At 37.7% G+C, this 22,632-nt stretch overlaps 1 protein-coding gene across 3 annotated transcripts in view; it reads right to left on the bottom strand.

The window, feature by feature from the left end:
- The window catches only part of Cab39 (calcium binding protein 39), an 87,272-nt gene that overhangs the window by 43,817 nt on the left and 20,823 nt on the right, over positions 1–22,632 (bottom strand). For 2 of the 3 annotated variants that reach the window (XM_010608103.3, XM_010608102.3), the window contains exons 2-4: positions 21,839–21,953; positions 20,974–21,203; positions 4,471–4,627 (exon numbers count right to left, since the gene is read on the bottom strand). In XM_010608103.3, the coding sequence (XP_010606405.1) occupies positions 4,471–4,584 (114 nt within the window). In that variant the 5' untranslated portion in view covers positions 4,585–4,627; positions 20,974–21,203; positions 21,839–21,953. Of the gene's footprint in view, positions 1–4,470; positions 4,628–20,973; positions 21,204–21,838; positions 21,954–22,632 lie in introns of those variants that run through there. The other variant, XM_019205110.2, reaches the window with a different exon arrangement.

Genomic DNA, 22,632 nt, shown 5'->3' with positions numbered 1-22,632 from the left:
TTCATCACCACATGCTTAATTAAGAAATAAAGAGCCAGTTTCTTGTCAGAATGCCCAAGAGAATGCAGTGAAAAGTTATTCTGACCTTCGAGTATACAAATATTTTTAACATTTTGTGTGAGAAACAGGAAGTATGTATAAAGTATATTCTAGACTATGACTGTATTAAGGAAAAGCACTGTATGGTTATTCAAACTATGAGTTAAGCTAGCTGCTTTTTTTGTGGAACATGATTTTTACTTGGAAGAATAACTGACAAATTATTCAGACATATTTGGCAGACATTTCCTCAAAAATTAATGAAATGTCTGTCATTTCAAGGAAAACAAGCAGTATTTGTAGCCAAATTTGAATTCTAAAATTTTAATATACCATGAATAAGCATAACCACCTGTTTACTGTACAAGACTCTCCTGATGTGATCAGTGGTGATATTTAAAAATGTGCATTTTACATATTGGATAGTGTGTCAACATTCTGAAGATCAGTACATGTCAGTGATCCAACATTTTCTAAATGACCAATGCATGTTATAAACTCACACAGGGGTAAAAGGTCCTCCTAAAGCACAGAGCATGAAAGTTCACTCATATGTTTCAAACTTCTAGGTTGTGACCAAGGAAGTACCAAATGTCAAATTCTAGTGTTGTATCAGTGAAGTGAAAAGCCTTTAAAATATTCCTCTCTAGCCAGGTGCAGTGGCCCATACTTGTAATTCCAGCACTCTGGAGACTGAGGCAGAGGATAGCTGTGAATTCAAGCCTAGTCTGGGCTACACAGTGAGACCTTGTCTTAAAAAAACCAAACCAAACCAAACTGAAACAAATAAAAACAAAGAAAAACCTCCTCTTTTTTCCATGAAAGGCTAGATGAATGGAGGGATAGATTGTATAGATATAAAAGGATAGCCAGCCTTTCATGGTCTATAAAAGAGGCCAGATTTTCATTATCTATTTAAACCAAAATAATGATGGACTGAATGCAAGCACATATGAAAAACCATCTGTCTTCTATTAAACCAGATATTAAATCTTTTCAAAACTTAAAACAGTGTCACTCTTTTCACTACATTTTTCATTGTGGATGACATGGTTATTCTTCATAAAAATATAGTATTTATGTTAACATGGTGCTATGGTTTGGATCTAAAATGTTCCCCTCTAAAGCCTCCTGTGGTCAGATGTGAGGTTTTTGGAAGGTGACTGCATGGTGGTGAACTATGCTCATCAGTGGAATAAGGACCCGATTGAAGGTGGGTTATTGAAGGCGGGTATTCTTGTCCCTGGCTCCTTCCTTCTCTCACTGCTTCCTGGCTGCCATGAATTAAGCAGCTTTCCTTGTCCATACCATTCTACCATGAGGTTTCTGCCTTGAAGCCAGTTCACCATGAAATGAACCCACCAGAAAATGTGAAGCAAGTAAATCTTTCTTCCTTTAAGTTTCTGATTGTGGGATTTTTGTCCCAGTAAAAGGAAAGTAACTAACATACATGGAAGGAGCATATTGCTTATAAATGAATAAGTACTTGCAAATTTCTTGGTTTTAATTTATAATTGAGTAATGTCAATAGATAACCCACTCGCATGAAGTTATTTCAGGTCCTTAAGAATATAAAAAGGGGGTCTTGAGACCCAAAGTTTAAGAATTGTACTCTATCATCACATCAGTCTGTTTTTAATATTTTTAAGCACTTATGACTACCTGAAATTCTTGTTGTATGTTTATCATCCATATTTCTCAATTATCATAGAAACCCTAAATGAGCAGAGACCTTTTCCATCTTAGTGAATACTATATCCCCAGTGCCTAAAATGTGACCCAACACATAGTAAATGTTCAATTAGTTTGATGAGGGATGAGAGTGTAGCTCAGTAGTAGAACACTTGTCAAGCATACATGAGGCCCCGGTTTCAATCCCTAGTACCTCTCCATCAAAAAAGCACTTACAGGGATGGGGATTTAGCTCAGAGGTTCCTACCGCCTGCCTTGCAAGTGCAAGGACCTGAATTTGATCCCCGGCACAAGGGGGGGTGGAGCACATACAATATTAGCTCGATGAACAGCATGAATTTAATGAGGAGGTAGCACATTGAGGCACAGATAAAAGAAAATATATCATTTAAAATTTATGGAACACACACATTATCCTTTCAGTGATTAGTGGTTTCAGGATAAGGATGAACAGAGGCCAAGGGTAGTCCAGAGCAGGCAGTTATCACTTTCTACTCTGTGAGGCCTGCTCTCCTCACATTACTTCTCTTTAGCTCTGTGCCCATCCCAGCCACATCCCAGTCATGGGTTTCTTGAGAACTGTAGTTGCCTCCACCTCATATAACCCTGTAGATGATCGTGACTGCTGGGTGCCTCCTACAACTGTAGATGTTCAATTCTGAGATGGAGGCTACATTATATACTTTTACCTTCTGAGCTCACAGATATTATTGTGGCTCTGTCAAATGTTCCCTTCTAACCTTCAGAGAACACTTCTAGTTTTTGGATTTTTTTCTTTCTTTCAGTACTGGGGATCAAACTTGGGACCTTGCATTTGCCAGGCAGGCATGGTGCTGCTGAGCTACATCCCTAGCCGCTATTTCTAGTATTTTTGAGACAGGCTCTTACTACATTGTCCACAATGGCCTGGAACTGGTCATCTACTTGCCTCAATCTCCCAAGTAGCTGGGATTACAGGTGTGCATTACCACAACTGGCGGGTTTTTAGTTTTGGGAGACAGACTCTTCATTTTTATTTTCTACCAACACTTCAGTAGGGCAGAAAAAGTACCTGAATTCTGTGCTTACATACTACTTATCTGACTCAGAAGTTCTTATAGAATCTGTATTCTTTTTTATAAAAACAAACTATTTTAATTAACGTGGTCTCCTAGTCCAAAGGGCTTTAATATCTGAAAACATTAAATAGAATGGTGAATTAAAAGAAACCTGGAGAATGCTAGGATCGGCCAGCAGCAAATATCAAAAGATTATGAAAAAGCAAAGAGAAAAATATAGACAGCAGAAATAATACCTCCTAGCCACAGAATCTGGGGCCATTTAGAGCAGGAATAACCAGACATATACTCTTCAAACTCACCAAATTGCATACATACTACACTGGAATATAAAAATATTTATAGTAATCTCAAATCAAACCATCGCAACATTCTATCAACGAACAAAGGTAAACTGTAGTCTTAAAACAATGGTAATAATCAAGCATTCTTTCACCTCAAGATGTAGAACCATTTCTCTAATAAAAGATAAAAGTGGAAGACATTATCAAATCAAACACTCATTCATAAACAGCAGGCATCTGGCCCACTGGAGTTAGGTACTGTGGTGGGCACTGTTGGGCCAGAAATGACATTACTGTTCAAAGGAGTTGGCAGTCCAGTAAGGGTGGCAAAAATACAAGACGAACACTATCCGGCTGAAGATGGAGGTAGTTCTGACACTTCTAAGACTGCTGACCAAATGGTACAGATTTGTTTAGTGGGCAAGGCTGGGACAGGAAAGGAAGTATTCTGGAAAACCACCTAGGAAGAGGAAAGGAGTAGTTTTAAAAATGGAGTTGATAGAAATGGAGGCAAGGGAAACAAGACTATAGGCAGAAACAACAAAACAAAGGCAGTATACTTGACAGTACACTCTACCTGACCTAGTACAGATTGGTGAGGCCTACAGACTAGGGGAGAAAAAGGAGAGCAACTTAATCACAAAAGGTCTTGTGTTGGCACAGTGAAGATGTAAGTCAGGGGAGATATTTTAAGAAGTGCAGTAAGAAGGTGATTGCTAAGATCTGCAGGAAAGATTATGAGGATCTTCTTGAAGAAGGGACCTCAGACTATTCATAAACCCTTTAGGAGGCAGAATATACAATATTTACGGAAAGTAATGTTTTAGGCGAGAGGGGGCAAGATATTAACACATAAAAATAAGGTATGGACAGTAGTGACTGGGTGGATGAAGAGTCGGCATAAGCAAAGAAAACCCATGAAAAATCAGGAGTGGTGTCCTCCCAGGTAGACCGCTGTTAGAAACACTGCTTTCAAGAATCAGATAAAACACCTGGAGACTAAAACACACTTTAAATAAACTTGAAAACTTCAACTGGAAAATGGATAAAAAAGATGGAAATGTGTCTATGAGATGGAAGCACAGGCTGGGGATTTGGCTCAGTGGTTCCACTGCCTGCCTTGAGATGGAAGCACAGGAGAAAATGTGTGTTGCAGTAGCAGCAGCAAATGCTACCTTTAAAACCTAGGGTTGGGGATGCAGCACAGTGGTAGAGCACTTGCCTAGCATGTGCTAAGCCCTGAGTTCAATGCCCAGCACCTCAATCTATCAATCAATCAATCAGTATTTTAAAAGGCTCAAGATAGAATTTATTGGCTTTAAAAAATTACTTCACAGTTTACCTTGTATTTGTTCCTAATTAAAAGATTTAAAGTATAAATAAAGTGAAACACATACCTTTTCTGCCTTTTTGTCAGAAATGTCCTGCTTTTCCAGAACAGCCATGCTCTCCTTCAGGTTCTTCACAATGTCTGCAGGAGATTTGTGAGACTTCCCAAACGGGAACGGCATGACGGCAACGACAGAGGCCTCTGCTGCACTCTGCCTGCTTGACCTGCAATGCAGCACAGGCTCATGTGAGCAAATAGTAGGGTCAACAGAAGCCGTATCTTATAAATCCTAGTCTGGGAAGAACCTGGTAATTACAAAATCCATTTTATATGACTTTCCAAAATCAGTAGCAACTGGGAAACCCAACAATGTGTGTAAGAAACGAGGACACACAGAGATGACTTACAATCACAGAACACTTTGTACCTTTAAAAACACTATATATATATTCTTTCTCTTTAAATAATCTCCTTCCCTAACCACCCATGAAGAGGCTTTTGGTGATGCTGAGGTGGGCAGCAGCAGCTACCACTCACAGGACAACTATGAACCTATGCAAAGCACTTAATTCATCATCTCTTGGTATCTTTTCAAACAACCCCCGAAGGGCACTACTTCTGCAATGTATAGGAAAAGTTAAGCAAGATATGTCTGGATCCAAAGTGTCCTCAATCACCACACTATGCTTCCAATTAACAGGGGTCTCAGTTCTATGGTGAGGATATAGAGGCAAAAAGCTACGAAGGCACTTAGCCCCAAGCACAGCAGGCCTCCTGGCCTGCTCTCTGCTAACACTCCTATCCAATGTCACAGCGTCTGTGCTGCTCCTCCTGAGCACCCCTGTGGGCTGCATCAACACCTGCAACCTTTCTCAGCATCTCCATTGTTCCATTTTGGTGAGCCCAGGGTCAGTGCTGGAGAGAAACTTGGATAGCACTCTGTGCAAATCTCCTCACCGACCTGAAAGGCTCTTCCATGCCACTTTCAACATATACTATTTCAGCCTGGATGTGACCACCATCAATGAAAGAACACACTGCATAAAATCCTGGGGATAATGAACTTCTGCAAGTTCTCATTTTGTGGGCAGTAGAAAACATTTCAGTCACATAAGCCACAATATTACATCATACAAAGGATGAGATACAACTATTCCAAAAATGGATGAACAATGGAAATGACTTGGGAACACATTGGAAGTTGCAATTGCTTTTACTAAATAAACTGAAGAACATCAAACTCACCAGGTGTGGCGGTGCATGTCTGTAATTTCAGTTACTCAGAACTTGAGACAGAGAATCCTAAATTCAATCTCAGCCTGGGCAACTTAATGAGATCCTCTCTCAAATAAAAACAAGGAGCTGGGGATGCAGCTCAATGTGAAGGCCCCGAGTTCAATCCCCAGTGCAACAAAAAACAAAGCAAAGCTAAATTCATAGGCATTAAAGTCTTGTATATGCTGGGCGTGGTGGCCCATGCCTGTAATCCCAACACTCGGGAGGCTGAGGCAGGAGGACTGCTGTGAGTTCGAGACCAGCCTGAGCTACATAATGAGTTCCTGGTCAGTCTCAACTACATAGTGAGACCCTGTCTCCAAAAACCAAAAACAAACAAACAAACAAAAAAAGTCTTGTATAAAATGCCAAAGATAACACTTTTCAGGAAAAATTTACAGATCACTTAGATAGTGGTTTTCAAACTGTGAATTTCAACCTCATACTGCCCTAAGGTAACCTCCCCCTACGTCCCCCACCCACGAACCAAAGTAGGAAGCGGGTCTCAGATACTCCAATTCTACTTTGGTTGTTTTCCCCACGAAAACATATATATTTCCAATACACAGCATCATGACATGTCTTTTGAACCTGGCCTAAAATTTCATTTAAAGAATTTGATTTTTCCCAGTAACATTTGAGATACAGTAACATGCATATCTATTTACAAAGAACAAATATTTAGGGGGGAAAGAGCACACAAGTGGATGTTAGTGATAAGCCTATAATTAAATCCTAAATCAGCATGTTATTTCTCCACGTTTTGATATGATCTGTTCTGACCAATCCCTATCCCCAAATATCACCTAACTCAGCTTCTGTCAATCTATGAATCCCTTTTCAGATCAAATTAAAACATCTTCATTAACCAGAGGACTTTAAACAGATGTCTTCCACCACATGTTCTCAAAATTCAAGATGCTTAAGTCCGTTTTAAAATATCTTTTCTAGTGACAAGAAGTTTGGGTGGCGAGTCACTCCCCACTGGTGTTAAATTATCTATCTGGCAGTATGGCACACAAATCTTCAATTAGTCTTTTCCATTACCTTTTGATGGTGGAGGTTTGGGGGACACATGCAGGCTGCTTCTCCATAAACACAACAGGCCATATTCACAGTAAGTTCTCTGAAAATTTTATCTTTCCTTTTTAAAACTTTGCAAATAAAAGCAGTGATGCTACATGTCAGGGCTGGGTGCACGGTGGGAATGTTTGATGATATTTTGTGGGAAGTGTTACGGTGCTATGCAACAGAGATATTTTGAGCTCTGGCTCAATTATGGAAGAGGTGACTTTACAAGGTAAGGAAGGCTTAAAAGGTTCCTACCCCACACCAAATGTTGGTCGCAACAGAAAGCACAGCTGCCAAAGAGAAGACACATACAAAATGCTTCTGTGAGGGAAGGGGGAGGCATGACGCAAACATTCCTCTTAATTCAAACACCGAGCAGCTAAGATTTTATAGAACATGTAAACTCAACAAAGTACTTTGAGGAAATAAGAGGAACACGTACATAAAAGAAGTGGACATTCCTTAGCAGAATTAATCACACCAGCAAAGTTATTCACGACAGACTCATATCTACCCCTCACTTTATAAATCCCTTTATGATTTAGTTGTAAGAAATATTAAATATTAGGTGAAATTATAGTTATTTTTAGAGTACAGTGAATCTCAACAAATTCTTTTATTTCACTTATTTCTTCAGTTTCACCTCTTAATATAGCTACTCAAAACTGGAGTGTGTGTGTGGGAGTAGATAATGACCCCTAAAACTTCTGAGTGGAGAATTTGTTTTTTATGTCTAGGTTTTTTTTTTAAATGTCTTGTGTTGCTGATTTACAATGAAAGAAGAAAACTAAAGGAGCTACTGAGGAAGAACCATTGTCTCAATGTACTTTGTCTCACAAGCAAGATGGGGGAATCATAGAAATGTTTTATATTTTAAAGATGTGGATCCCAAAACAATCAGTCACAGGAGTTGAAAGGTGTAACCTCTGGGAGAAAGAAATAGGTAGGAGTCTGGCATTTTTTTCTTAGAAGCCTTTTTGGTAACTATATGGCTCCTTTGATCATTCACCTGTATAACTTTGATAAATATAAACCCTAAATTTAAGAAAAATGGTTGGTAAAATACAACAATTTATCCTTAATACCTAAAAAGTACTATATTTAAAACATTTAAACTGAAGGCAGACTAAAGAAAGTGACCTTCCAACTTCAAAGTTATTTTCTATTTTATTCGATTCCATTTTTAAAAATACATGGGATACTACATAAATGAATCAGTAATTGGTTTTAGAAGATTTGAAACCTTTCAAAAAACAGGCTTAAAAAGAGGTAAGCTTCATGTTTCAATTCTTGCTTCAATCTCCTTACTCTAATCTGTACTCACAAGAAACAGGAGTTAATTCATTCACAGAACAACACATGATCTTCAGACATGCTCAAGTTAGAGCAAGGCACCTCACTGTATGCCCAAGGGGTTAAAGAAGACAGCTTAACAATAACAACAATCTGTCTGCCTTTCTCATTTATTCCTAATCACCAGCATTACTTGCTTAGGTAAGAATATGGAGGAATTCTGGGAAACAATCACAGCTCACTGATCAAGGATGCCCATCTTCAACAACTTTTTATTGTCTTAGAATAAAATCCGAAGTCCTGGCAGGGCCCTTTAGGCTTCACCCATCTCCAACTGACAGCCCAGCTCTTTGGTTCCTTCCCATCACAGGTGTCCAGTCATGCTGCTGTCCTTTCTGCTCCCCGAATATGCCAACTACTTCTCGGCCAAGTATCTGGTAAACAGTATTTTTTTTTTTTTTTTTTTTTTTTTGGTACCGGGGATGCTTGCATGGCAGGAAGCAGAACCACTGAGCTATAAATCTCCAGACTCCCTGGCAAACTGCAATTTTAAAATCTAGATAGTAGGCACACATGGGTTTTTCATTGCTAGTTTAATTTTTTCATGCTCAAAATTTTTCTTAATATTGTTTAAAACAGCTTAAAATTATGTTTTGCACATAAGTAGAGAGGGAAACCAGCAGAAATATACATTACAATTGAAAAAATTCATTTAAATTTCAAACATAACTCTTTTCCTTTCAAAATAGTTGGTTCATAACAAATCTCAGCAGGATGCCTTGGGCTGAGCCAAAACTTGTTTATACTGTCTGAACAAAGGCATTTACTGTCAAAATCCTCAAGGGGCAGCAGAAACCTACATCTATGCTTCCCAAAGTGGAGGTACACTTACTCTTGATGGTAATCAGGTATGTGTGCCTGAACCCCTAAGATAAAGAAGGGTGGGAGGGGAAATTTAACTTGACAATGGGAGAGGAAATTTATGTATTTAATTTTTATTTTTTGAGACAGGGTCTCACTATGTAGTTCAGACTGACCTGGAACTCACTATGTAGCCAGCCCAGGCTGGTCTCGAACTCACAGCGATCCTCCTGCCTCAGCCTCCTGAGTGCTGGGATTACAGGCAAGCACCACCATGCCCAGCTGGGAGAAGTAATTTAAAAGATTCTTTTAAAAAATATTGTCTTGGCATTATATTTATTTATTTTTGGTTTTTTGAGATAAGGTCTCACTATATAATTTGGGCTGGCTTCAAACTCACAGCGATCCTCCAGTTGCAGCCTCCAGAGTGCTGAGACCACAGGTGTGTGCCACCATACTTGGTTTAACATATGACTTTTATATTAAAATGAATACTTAGAGCACTGTGTGCTGAATCTGCCTAAAAAGAATCCACTGGACATTTGCCTTGCCCTAGTGTTCATGCACTGCTCTCCATTAGTTATTTTCCCTTCTCTAAACATTCTCCACGCATCCACCCACCCATCTATCCATTGTATTTAATTCAATGACTCTTCCAAGGTTGATGTCCTTCAAGACCTAGAATAGCAAAAGCCGTTCTAGGCAACAGAGACATGGCAAGGGGTATCACAATCCCCAACTTGAAACTATACTACAAAGCCACTGTGATAAAACAGCATGGTACTGGCAAAGAAATAAATCTGAGGATCAGTGGAATAGGTTGGAAGATCCAGAAACAACTACAGATGTACTCAGCTACCTCATCCTTGACAAAGGAGCCAACCACTCTCACTGGAGAAAAGATAGACTCTTCAATAAATCATGTTGGAAAAACTGGATTTCAATCTGCTAAAGATTACTAGACCTTTATCTTTCACCATGCACTAAACTAAAACCCAAGTGGATTAAAGATCTAAATATTAAGACAAACACTAAGCTTGCTGGAAGATAAGTTAGGTAGAACTCTTGAAGACACTGGCATAGGAAAAGACTTTATGAACATATCCTCAGTAGCATGGGAATTAGCACAAAGAATCAACAACTGGGATCTCATCATTTTAAAAAGCTTCTGCACTGTAAGAGAAACCACCAACAGAGCTAAGAGACGACCTACAATGTGGGAAAAAATTTTTACCAGCTGTTCCTCAAAGGACTACTATCTAGAATATACAAAGAACTTAAAAAAAAAAAGTCAGCCCCCCCCAAATATAAAGATTCTATTCAAAAATGGGCATCTGAAATGAACAGACATTTCACAGACAAAGAAGGAAAAGTAGCAACTAAGCATATGAAAAAATATCCACATCAGTGGTCATTTGAGAGATGCAGATGAAAACAACACTAAGTTAGAAACCTCACCCCAGAAAGAATGGCTGCTATCAAGAAATCAACCAATAATAAATGCTGGCAGGGTTGTGGGGAGAAAGGAACCCTTCCCCATTGTTGGTGGGAGTGCAGACTGGTACAACCACTGTGGAAATCAATATGGAGATACCTCAAAGAACTAGGATTAGAGGTTCCATTTGACCCAGCCATCCCTCTGCTGGGCATCTTTCCAAAAGAATTAAAAGAATCATACCACAGTGATATATACACACCCATGTGTATAGCGGCACAGTTTGTAATAGCTAAAACTTGGAAACAACCCAACTGCCCATCAACTGGAGAATGGATAAAGATGATATGGTTTTTCTATAAAACGGAGTACTACGCAGACATAAAGAATGAGAAAGTAGAGTCATTTATAGGAAAATGGCATATTGAGGCTATACTCTTAAGTGAAATAAATAAATAGGACACACGTGTAAATACTGAATAGTTTCTCTGGTTTGAAAAACTAAAAGTGTAAATAAGATTCAAATTGTATAACTGATAATGTGAAATAGGAAGAAAAGGGCTAAAGGAGTAGGGGAAGTGGGAAGGGTAGGGGAAAGGAAAGAAAGGAAAAGGAAACATGAGAAAAGGAAAAAATGGAAACAAAGTCTTTGTAATTAGGGAAGGGTGGTGGGGGTGAAGGGAGCGCAGGGCTATGGGGAAAAAATGAGAACCAAGATCTGTCATGTAAAGGTACAAGATCCCAACGATGAATGTAACTGTACTGTATACTTAAAAGGATACCAATAAACTCAATGAAAAAAAAAAGTTGATGTCCTTCAAAATTGGCTGTCCCACTTACCCTATATTCCCTTTAGATGATCTTATCCTATGGTTTCAACAATCGGAAATCTACTTCCAGCTCCCGGTCTACATTTTCAACTGCTGCTCCCTACAAGTGTCCTTCCAGAAATCCAAACCTCATCCAACTTGTTCTTTTTTAGCATATTCCCTTTCAGAGGGAATGGATCCACTGTTTACCTAACCACAACACTTGGCTGTCACAGTGGACTGCACCAGCTTAACTCTTCATATATAATCAGTTCACAATTTTAGTCAATTCTCTTTTCTAAATCTTTCCCCACAAAAATCAAGCTAAGACTCACTATTCTCCTCACAGACCAAGGGTATTCAATGTAGTCAATACTACTTCTGGGGCACTGCTATGAGCAAAATGTCTCTCGAAATTCATGTGCTGGAAACTTAATCCCCAAAGCACAAGTTTGGAGGTGGGGCTTAACAGGAGGCATTTAGGTCACGTGGGCAGAGCCTAAAGGACTCATCAGTACTATTATAAAAAGGACCTCCAGGAGGGGTCTACTCCCTTCTGCCATGTAAGGATATAGGGTTCATCTTTTTCAACCTATCTTCTACCATGTGAGGATACAGACCTCATCAGACATCAAATGCCAACCTTGATTTTGGACTCGGTTTCTAGAACTATGAGAAATATATTTCTGTTCTTTACATATGTATCACCTACTACAATACGTATTTTGTTATAGCAGTACAAATAATGCTGCTAATAACATCAGGGATATTCTGGAAAATTTGGTAGTCATAATGATAGGGGCATTTACTGACCACTGAAATCATCATCATCATCATCAAAAAAAAATTACTTTTTATGTGGTTGATCACATACCCTTCTGAAAGTTTCTGTATATTTTGGGGTATGTGTTAGAATAATGAGTCTCTCTGCTCCTTGCTCCTGTGTCTAAGTTCATTACCAAGAGTTAAACTTCTAGCTTTAAAAATAGTTACTGTTCATTTTTCAAAATTCAAACATTAACATTACATGAGGCAGAAAGTGACAATTGTCTTCAAAGTGTACAGAGATAGCCCCCCCATATATATATTTCTTTTTAAAGCCACTATTAATAGATTGGTGTAAAGTTTTTGGGCTGGGAGTCTACCTACTCTCTTTCCCAAAATACATGGAGGCCAGATGATGCTAGAAATGGTCACTGCCAGTCACTGGGACACAGTCATTCATGCAAACAACTGCTCACTCACTATAACGCCACCAACCTAAGGCATCAAGGCTGCCTGCTCTTAAGACGACTCGGTGCATATGGATGTGGGTGTATGTATTTAGGGACAATAATGAAAAGCTGCTGAATGATAACACATTCCTAGACAGCTGAGTTCACAATGCTCTTAACATATTTGTTGTATCTGACTCATAAACTTGGTGGTCGAGTGGGAAAAGTACAAACAAATCCACACACAAGACTGACATATGACTGCTGAAGTACTTAATTAAGCAGTCATACGAAGTGTGAAATGTTGTATACATGTGAGCCTCCTTTCCCCAAATTAGCTTTCGAACCTAATCCTCAGCTTCCAGGGTTAGAGCTACTGAATTACTGAATATATACAGAAACTGTATGGTATATACAGAAACTGTATCTCTTTGGTAATGCAGGGTCATTACAGAGAGCAGAGTAGTTAATTAATAGACTTTAAATATAGCCTGAGTTCAAATCCTGCTTGACTTCACCAGGCCTTATCTGGTACTTCATTCAACTTTGGTTTGTGAAAAACAATAGTCACCTCACAATGTGGCATAAGAGTTAAATTACATTAAACATGTTTAAAGTATTTAGCACAGCATCTGTACATAGTAAAATCTAAAGAGTTACAGGAGTCAGTTTCCTCTTGCCTCTAAAATCTGATTCATGATTTCCAGTTCTGTAATTAACATGGGTAGACAGGATGTCTATCACACACACTGGCTAGCAATATGAAATAGATTGAAAAGAAGTGATGCTATCTTTCTTTTTTAAGCCAGCACCTAATGCCTTGATTCAACTTTTGGAAGGACAAGAAGTGTGTCCTTCTGAGATACAAATAAGATATGATGACTCAGCTCCATTAAAATAAACCATGAGTAGCTTTAATGAGCAGCTGGATCTCTGGTTAATTACCAAAGTTACCAAATACAGAGCTCTAAATTATGTCAAAACCAAAATTAAGTGTTCAAGAGCATACAAGACATTGGAGTGTAGTCTGTGATTAATAGATCTGGTCCAGATTTTCAGAAGCCAATGAAATCTAACAGAAGCTATACTGAAATTTTTTCAGAGGCTAGATATTAAACCAGATGGTTGCAGTGATGCCCACAATATCAGCAATAAAGTACTGTGAGATCTCTCATACAGTTTACCAAGCATTATCACTTCTCTGTTTAATCTGAAGCCCCTGCTGACTTTTCATTTCACTCATTAAGATCTACATGCCTGACCAAACTATAAGGTTCCTTTCTGTTCTGACCTCTCTCGCTTCAGGCTGTACCTATTCTCTCATTTGGTATTTTAAGGTCAAGCCTAAGTGGATTTCCTACATTATTCATGCGGAACTATTAGCACAAATCCCCATGGCTCTCCCCCTCATTTCATTCACATTTCTGCTCAAATGACCTCCAATCAATAAGGCCTTCCCCACTCTTTTTAAAAACAGCACCCCGATCCCATACTCATCCCCTAGTCTTGCTTCATTCTCTTCTAGTACAGTACTTATTACCACAAGGTGACACACATTTATCTATCTTCCTTTACTATTTCAAGTCCCATGAAAACATGGGCTGTGCTAGTCTCATCCTTCACTGTTTTATCTGTAGAAAGTGATATATGTATGACATAGACTTAATGAGACATTTGTAAACTGAACTATTTCTCTGATCCTCAGTGAAACAGAGTGGGATTCTTCTGACCCTTCATTCCTAAGAGAAGTTCTATTGCTTCTGTTCTATAAATTAATAAAATAAGGCTCAAAGAAGATTGGATGATTTGTTCTAATACTGTTGAAGCTAGAATAAAGTGGAAAAGCTAGGTAAACCAAATTTTGACCAATTTTTATGCAGTGTTTTATTAGGTCACCTAATATTTTTCATATTACAATGCATATATTCATTTTGTTCTAAAAACATTCCGCTCTTAAAACTTCAACCACACATCTACAAAAGTGTCCTAATAATCAACTTCTCTAAAATTTAGGTAAAAATAGTTCTTTAAATGAGAAATTTCACATATAAAATTGCATATCGATAAATCTACCTGTGACTTTTATATGCAGAGGCATATACTGATTGAGAAAACATATCAAAGGTTAATACGGGTAATGAGAATGTAATTTGTATATTTAAGTATTTACAATGTGCATGTAACTTTTTAACCTGATATAGAAATAGTATTTAGAAAATTAATTTAACCAAGTGGATTAAAGATCTAAATATTAAAAAAGAAACACTAAACTTGACGGAAGATAAGTTAGGCAGAACTCTTGAAGACACTGGCATAGGAAAAGACTTTATGAACAAGTCCTCAGTAGCATGGGAACTAGCAGAAAGAATCAACAACTGGGATCTCATCTTATTAAAAAGCTTCTGCACTGCAAAAGAAATCATCAACAGAACTAAAAGACAATCTATAATGCGGGAAAAATTTTTACCGCTGCTTCTCAAAGGGCTCTTATCTAGAATATACAAAGAACTCAGAACAATCAGCCCCCCCTAAATATAAAGACCCGATTCAAAAATGGGCATCTGAAATGAACAGACATTTCACAGACAAAGAAGCAAAAGCAGCAAGTAAATATATGAAAAAGTGTTCCACATCACTGGTCATTCGAGAGATGCAGATGAAAACAACACTGAGATTCCACCTCACCCCACAAAGAAGGGCTGCTATCAAGAAATTAAACAATAACAAAGGTTGGTGGGGTTGTGGGGAGAAAGGAACCCTTCTCCATTGCTGGTGGGAGTGCAGACTGGTGCAACCACTATGGAAATCAATATGGAGATACCTCAAAGAGCTGGGACTAGAGGTTCCATTTGACCCAGCCATCCCTCTGCTGGGTATCTTTCCAAAAGAACTAAAAGAATCATATCACAGTGATATATGGGCACCTATGTTTATAGCGGCACAGTTTGTAATAGCTAAAACTTAGAAACAGCCCATTTGCCCATCAGTTGGAAACCGGATAAAGAATGTGGTTTTTCTATAAAACAGAATACTGCTCAGCCATAAAGAATGAGAAATTAGATTCATTCATAGGAAAATGGATACATATTGAGGATATACTCCTAAGTGAAATAAATAAGTCACAATGTGTAAATACCAAATAGTTTCTTGGCTGTGAAAAACTATAATAGTACATAAGATCCTAACGAGATAAAGTGACAATGTGAAATAGGAAGAAAAGGGCTAATGGTGTAAGGAAAGTGGGAAGGGTAGGGGAAAGGTAATAAGGGAAAAGAAAAAAATATGAGAAAATGAAAAAATGGAAATAAAATGTTTGTAAATGGGGAGGGGAAGGGGTGAAGGGAGGGCAGGGACAAGGGGAAAAATGAGAAGCAAGACCTGTCATGCAAAGGTACAAGATCACAATGATGAATGTAACTTTTACTGTATACCTAAAATGTACTAATAAACTCAATAAAAAAAAAAGAAAATTAATTTAAGATAATTTTCCGCAAAATGGAATGAGAACCCATGAAAGAATAGGAAATAGGGGCTAGGAATTTAATTCAGTGGTTCTGCTGCCTGCCTCTTAAGCACAAGGACTCACGTTCAATCCCTGGTACCAAAAAAAAAAAAAAAAAAAAAAAAAAAAAAAAAAAAAAAAAAAAAAGAAAAAAAGAATAGGAAATATACATGGGCCTGGGACATGTTACTCTAGAAAACAAACAAGTGAGGCCATTCCAAAAGACAGAGAAGCAAAACTAAAAAAGTTCCCAAGGCCTAGGATGGCACAGTTTAGGCGTAAAATGAAAATGATTGCAATGCATTGACATGCAAATAAAATGTCTGCATATATATTTAATAGTAATATAAAAATAATATATTTAATAGTATTTAATAATATATTTAATATATTCAATAGTAATATAAAACATTGAAATCTATTAAAATTAACAATTATTTTACTAGTCTCATTGTGAAAGCAACAATTTTATATTCTGAAAATTGGTAAATGAAGAGAACGGCACATTTATCCTGCCTCTTTTTTACAGGCAGGTTTTCAAGGTAACTGAACAGTTGATATGGAAAAGTTCTTGACAGAAGACTCATTAACTAACGAATATACAAAAATAGGAATTACCATTCTATAAACCTTGAAGAATTGATAAATCTGGCAACAGTCATCACAGGCAAAGAAATCATTAGGTGAAAGTAGATGGGGGTCTTCACAGTGGATACATGACTGAGGGCAGGGAACACAATGATCTATGACTAAAAATAGGACAACCAGACACCAGTGTGTTTCATGGTACAATGCAATAGAAAGTACAAAGCATCACCTGTACAAAATTTGACACCCTGCTTTTCTCCCAAACTACAGCTCTAAATCCAGTCAAGCTTCTTGATGTATCCATCCATCTACAGCAAACATGAAAGACCCTGAAAAAAGTTAAACAATGTCATAGGGAAGCAGTAAGACAAATCCAGAAAGCATCAAATAGTGAGAGAGAGATGGAGATGGGAAGAGAACCAGAGCGAGAATGAAGAAACAGGCGAGTGCAGTGGAGACTGTTAAATAGCAAGAGACTCAGACCTTCTCTGGACCCTGATTCCTATAAAATCAAATGAAAAAAAGATACGTTGGCAACCAGAGAAATTATACACTGGGTCTAATGATTAAAAAAAATTTCATTAATTTTGTTAGGTATTGTAATAAATATTTAAGAAATATACTTACCAGTTAAGACACAAAAGTCAAAATTAAGTGATCTGAAATGTGCTTTAATATAGTTTACCACTATGTCTCCCAAAAATCAAGATAGGGGATAGATGCAACAAGGCTAGCAAAGCTGGAAATTCAATACTCTAGAGCCTATCTTTATATACTTGAACATGTTCTTAATTTTAAAAAATTAGCATAAGGAAAAGTTCCTATTTAAAGAACTAGTACGCTTCTTTAATATACTATGAGATGAACTACATCCTTGATTGTGTTTTGCTTTAATTTTCTCCCTTTATTTTCTGAGAAAATAAAAACTTACATTTAGGGGCCAGGGAAGGGGCTCAGTGGTAGAGCAGAGCTCCTGCCTAACATTCATGAGGCTCTAAGTTCAAATCTCCAGTACTGGAGAAAAAAAAAGGTCAAAAGTAACATGTAATTAATTGCAAAATGACTGTCTTAATCTGTTTCTGACATAAAAATAAACCTCTTTCCTCCTTAGTGCCTCAGAGCTCTCTTTTAATCTGTTTCACTTTCCACTGCAATTCAATTAAACTCACTTTGTTGATGGCATGTAAGAAGAGAAAGAATAAAGTTGCAAGGCAATGGTTTCAATACTCCCTGAAATAATTCCTGGGAACTGCAGCAATGCTAACATGGGTAATCCCTACTTGAGAATGCCCACTGTAACTTAAAACAGTTGTAAACACAAGTCCCTCTTCTATTAAGTCTCAGACACACACTGCACAGAGAACTAGCAGTACTCTAACCACCTCCAGGCCTCACCAAGTTCCTGGAGCACATGCACAGTGGCCATGGGCTTCTCCATACACTCATTCTTTGAAAATTCCTTTAGGCACATGCCTGTATTATTTTTTCAGAAGAATTTTTAAAAAGAGATTTTCAAAGGCTTCATATATTTTTAATCTTTTCAGAATTTAAAGGCAAGGGTAGACCACTGTGAGTGGAAGTTTACATGATATCAAAGTTGAATCATATACAGCCTTATCATATGGACCACTTAATTCCATGTTTATAATCCAAAGTGCTAAACAATTGTTGTGCCAATTCAACATTAATAGTATTCTCACAAGTTTAAGTGTCTGAAAAACACATACCTAAGAAAGGGCTTTGCTTTAGCAGTTGATTTTTTACAGAAAAGTAATTTTACAAAGATTTAAAAAAATCAACACCCCTTGTAAAAGGCTATGAGTAAATTTTACAAACAGGAACTCATGTTCAACCTTAAACACTGAGAGAATTGTACCACCACTGTCAAGTTTTACTGTGGTAATTTCATGTATTATGAAGTTGTTATGGATTTGCAAGATTAAAGTTATGATAATTAAGTACAAGAGAACATTTGAAGCTGCTGTAAACCTTTCTGGAACAAGGTAGGGCAGCATGTATAAACATTGACCTAGGCAGTTCTGGAATTTACTTAAAGATATGGCTGGAAGTGTTTTAACCAGGCTGAACATAGCTAAGTAACTCTTAGGAATTTCGAATGCATCATGTATCAGAGATCTGTGACTTCCTTGTAAGCTGACAGTCATGCACACACCCTTTCTGACTGCTGCTCTTTATAACAGCCTATTTATGCCTATTTGCTTTTAGCCCCATTTGAGCGCTGGGCCCCACTAGTAGTTTTCCAATGTCTTTTGTTTTTCGAAACAAAGTAGTTTGCTTCGAGGAAAACAAGTGCCATCAAGAAGAGAGTATCTGGGCTGGGGATTTAGCTCAGTGGCGCTGCTGCCTGCCCTGCAAGGTCCTGAGTTCCATCCCTAGTACAAGGAGAAAAAAAAGAAGGGAGTATCTTTAAATGAGCTTTTAGGTGTTTAACAAAATGACTATCAATTTCTAAATTAGCTTAATAATACCATAAAGGTGAACTTAAAAATTAAGACCTGTGTCTTAATTTTCTGCATGAATGTAATTTGCTAAAATCTGTATATTTTTAATGATTCCATACAAAAATACCTTAACAATTGTCTTAATTATAAAAGTAAATACATTTTCTTCACAGTTGAAATTGTTTGACCACTATCGGGCTTCTGAGTACGCAGGGGGCCATCATCTCAGTATTTCTCCGAAGGACAGAATGTTTTTAACTACTTCTGCAAAAAGACTAAGGTCCAAAATCTGGATCTTATTTTCAATAAATGACTATATATTCCTCTTCCTTTCTCTGTAGACCCACCCAGCCTTACTGAAGATACCAGTGCAGTCCTTCCTGAGAATAATACAGAGTGAGTGGGAGAAAAGAAGCTGTAATTCTCCTCTAACCAGCCTGATTTAGGACAGCTACTAAACTGAAATGTCAGCTTCCTCATCTTTCTACAAACCAAGGAAGTGACTCCTGACCAGCCCACCTTAGACAGCTACACAAAGGGCTGCTCTGTCCACAGAAAGACCACACAATATTCTATGCAAGTTTTGTATACCAGACGACAGAGTAAAATGAAGCCAAGCAAGTTATGAGAATGACTCAGATAAGGCAGCAGTCTGAGGGTCAACACATGCAGACTCTTAACTCACAGCAAAAGCCCACACCAATTAGCACAGCCATCAACAAGCAATCCACAAGGGTGGCCATTTCCTCATCAGCTAACCAATAGCAGGCACTAGAAATCTGCCCAATTGAAAAGCTATCTTGTGATCTGTGCTTTTCCCACTCTTCTGATCCATCTTCTGATTTGAACCAATCACTGACAATTAGCATATTTTCCATTTGTACCTGCTTTATAAAGTTATTTGCACATTCCCACTGCCCCTTAATCTACTGGATCTGGAGTCTTTCTCTTATGGATTGTAGAATATTGTATACTTATGAATATTATCCCTTTAGCTTTTTGCAAATGTTCTCCTTGTTTGCCAACTGCATTAAACTTTGCCACTTAAAGTACAAAGTTTTAATTTTCTTATAGCTTTATCTATAAACCTTTTTCTTTAAAAAACACTGGATTTCCTACTGGGCCGGTAACTGCATGCTGAATATGAATGCAAGATTTCATATTTACATATATCAAATATTATTCACACCTAAACAATGATATATTTTTCAGAAATAAGCCATTCTAGTGAAATCTAATTTAACAAATCCTAATATACTATCCAGTTTGAAGGATGGCCACTTTCCTTACAACACTGCTTTGTTCTGGACAAGAAAGTCTATCAAAAATTCCACTGTAGGGAGCCAGAGATTTAGCTCAGTGGCACCAGCACCTGCCTTGCAAGTGCAAGGTCCTGAGTTTGATCGCTGGTGCGGGTAAGGGTAGGGAGAAATCCACTGTAACAAAAGAATTCATAAGTTTTCTCCAGTTAATCACCAACTAGTTAAGTTATTCTAGGTTTGCACAGAATATTTTTTATATAGGATAGCTACACTTAAACACGTTACAGATATTAATTTTAATCAATTTTCAAAATTATAGGCTTATAATTTGAGGATATATTAAAAATTGAACAGACATGCCTTTTAGAAATGGATTCCAATTAATGATGTGACAAAATTCCCATTCTTCAACCTCATCCAGCCATGGGTATAAATGCTGGAAGTAGAAGCAGACAAACGATACTATTAAACCTGGGCTGCTGGGGATTTAGCTCAGTGCTACTACCGCCTGCCTCACAAGCTCAAGGTCCTAGTTTGATCCCTGGTACCAAAATACAAAACAAAACCCTGGGCAGCCATTTCAGTAGGTAGCAGGTAGGAATATTTGAAGTAGACGTGTAATGGGGTAAAGTGAAAGTGAGAGATGTCACAAAGAAAGAAATCCCAGTATTTGAGTGGTCTAATCAGACCTGTTACTACACACATAGCCCATGAGCTGTCTGGGAGCAAAGGAGCCATGTGTCACATGCAATCTGCACTACATTTAGCACAGCTGGCAACCGCGGTTAGTAACATTACCTGGTGGGTAAAGTCGAGGAGGCCTGAGGGAGCTGACTCAATCAAGGGACCTTCGCAATTGTTCTCCAGGCACTCTATTCAGTTTTCCCTCAAACGGTGTGGGGTCCCCAAGTTTCCATACTCCGAACAGGATCTGGCCAGCCAGGACTGCCTATCCACAGATTCATAAATGCGGTCTTAAACTCCATTAATCATTGTAATAAGGTGAGCAAACCTGTAATCCCAGCACTCTGGGAGGGTGAGACAGGAAGATGTCAAGTCTGAGCCCAATTTGGGCAACTCAGCAATTTAGTAAGACTCAGCCTCAAAGTTTAACAAAAAGTGTTGACAATGTGCCCCAGTGCAAAGGTCCTGGGTTCAATCCCGAGTCCTGACCACTCCCCCAACTAAAAAGCTTTCTTGATCTGGCCTTTCATACATGCTGTGGCATCTTCACTTAGTGTTTACTACTGCATTTAGGGACATGCCTAGAGGGTTGAGCAATTACTCCTATTAAATTCCTTCTGATTTAGAGTCAACACAGTATGATATCTAAAAATTATCTTAGATTATGAGTCTGTTATCTAGTGTATTGTTAGTTTTCCTCATCAGATTCTTGTCAAATACAAATCTGATCAGCATGTCACAAAGGTCTTCCTTTACTCCCTGTTAAAAAAAGTACAAATAGGTCAGGGAAGACACGGTGCTGGAACTTTCCAATTAAAGCCTGCCATTGATCTCTTTTGTGTACGGTCATTTTAGACAACTGCAAGGCCACTAGGCCACCTAACTGCATCACGACAACCAATGGTCACTGACATATTTCTCTGATCTTATGACACACATTTATTCAAATTTTAAAAAAATATCACCAAACAGCACTTACCGTAGTAAGTAAAATTACATTATCATTCTCCATCTTATTCTCTTTTGTTCTATCATAGTCCATTAATCTCTCCTCTCCTTTTAAATGCTGGTCATAGCCCATTAATAGGATGGTACTGTAGTTAGTAAAACAAAAATTTTTTTTTTAGTAAAACAAAGATTTAAAAATCAACGCGAGTAGCTCTTTTATTAATGTCAGCTCTCTTACTTGAAAAGCTGAACTTTTCAAATTGTCACAAAGCACAAAGATTTTACCACATGTTTTGAGACTTAAGATTATAGTTACATTTTATAAGGTATTTTCTAGAAACATCTGTAATACATGACTAACTGGTTTTTATGATCTTTTATCAATAAGGACCTACTATCTTTAGTTTTATCAATGATTCATGCGTAGATATATTGAGGAGTTAAGAATTATATTATAGTTTTAGAATTAGTTTGAAAATGTGAACTTTCAACTATTTCTAGAAAAATTAGTGCTGTATTTTTACAATATGAAAGGTTAATCAATGTCTACATTTTTAAAATGTGAAACTATCAATATTCAAGGATGAAATTATACTTTTTCCTGATTAAATTTATTACTTACTTTGCCACAGGGCTGTATAAACATAGTTCATATGAGCTTTGGTGAGTCTTTTGGTCTCATCGATGTTTTTATAAATAAGAAAAGCAAACAGCTGTTCTGGGGATTTAGCCAGTGGTTCCTTTGCCTGCCTTGCAAGAGCAAGGTCCCAAGTTCGATCCCCAGTACCAAAAAAAAAAAAAAAAAAAAAAAAAACAAATATTTTT

The sequence above is a fragment of the Fukomys damarensis genome, unplaced genomic scaffold (assembly GCF_012274545.1).
Source record: "Fukomys damarensis isolate Sample0158 unplaced genomic scaffold, DMR_v1.0_HiC HiC_scaffold_16, whole genome shotgun sequence".
Lineage (NCBI taxonomy): Eukaryota > Metazoa > Chordata > Mammalia > Rodentia > Bathyergidae > Fukomys > Fukomys damarensis.
The sequence above is the reverse complement of the archived record's forward strand: the minus strand, read 5'-3'. Positions and strand labels throughout refer to the sequence as shown.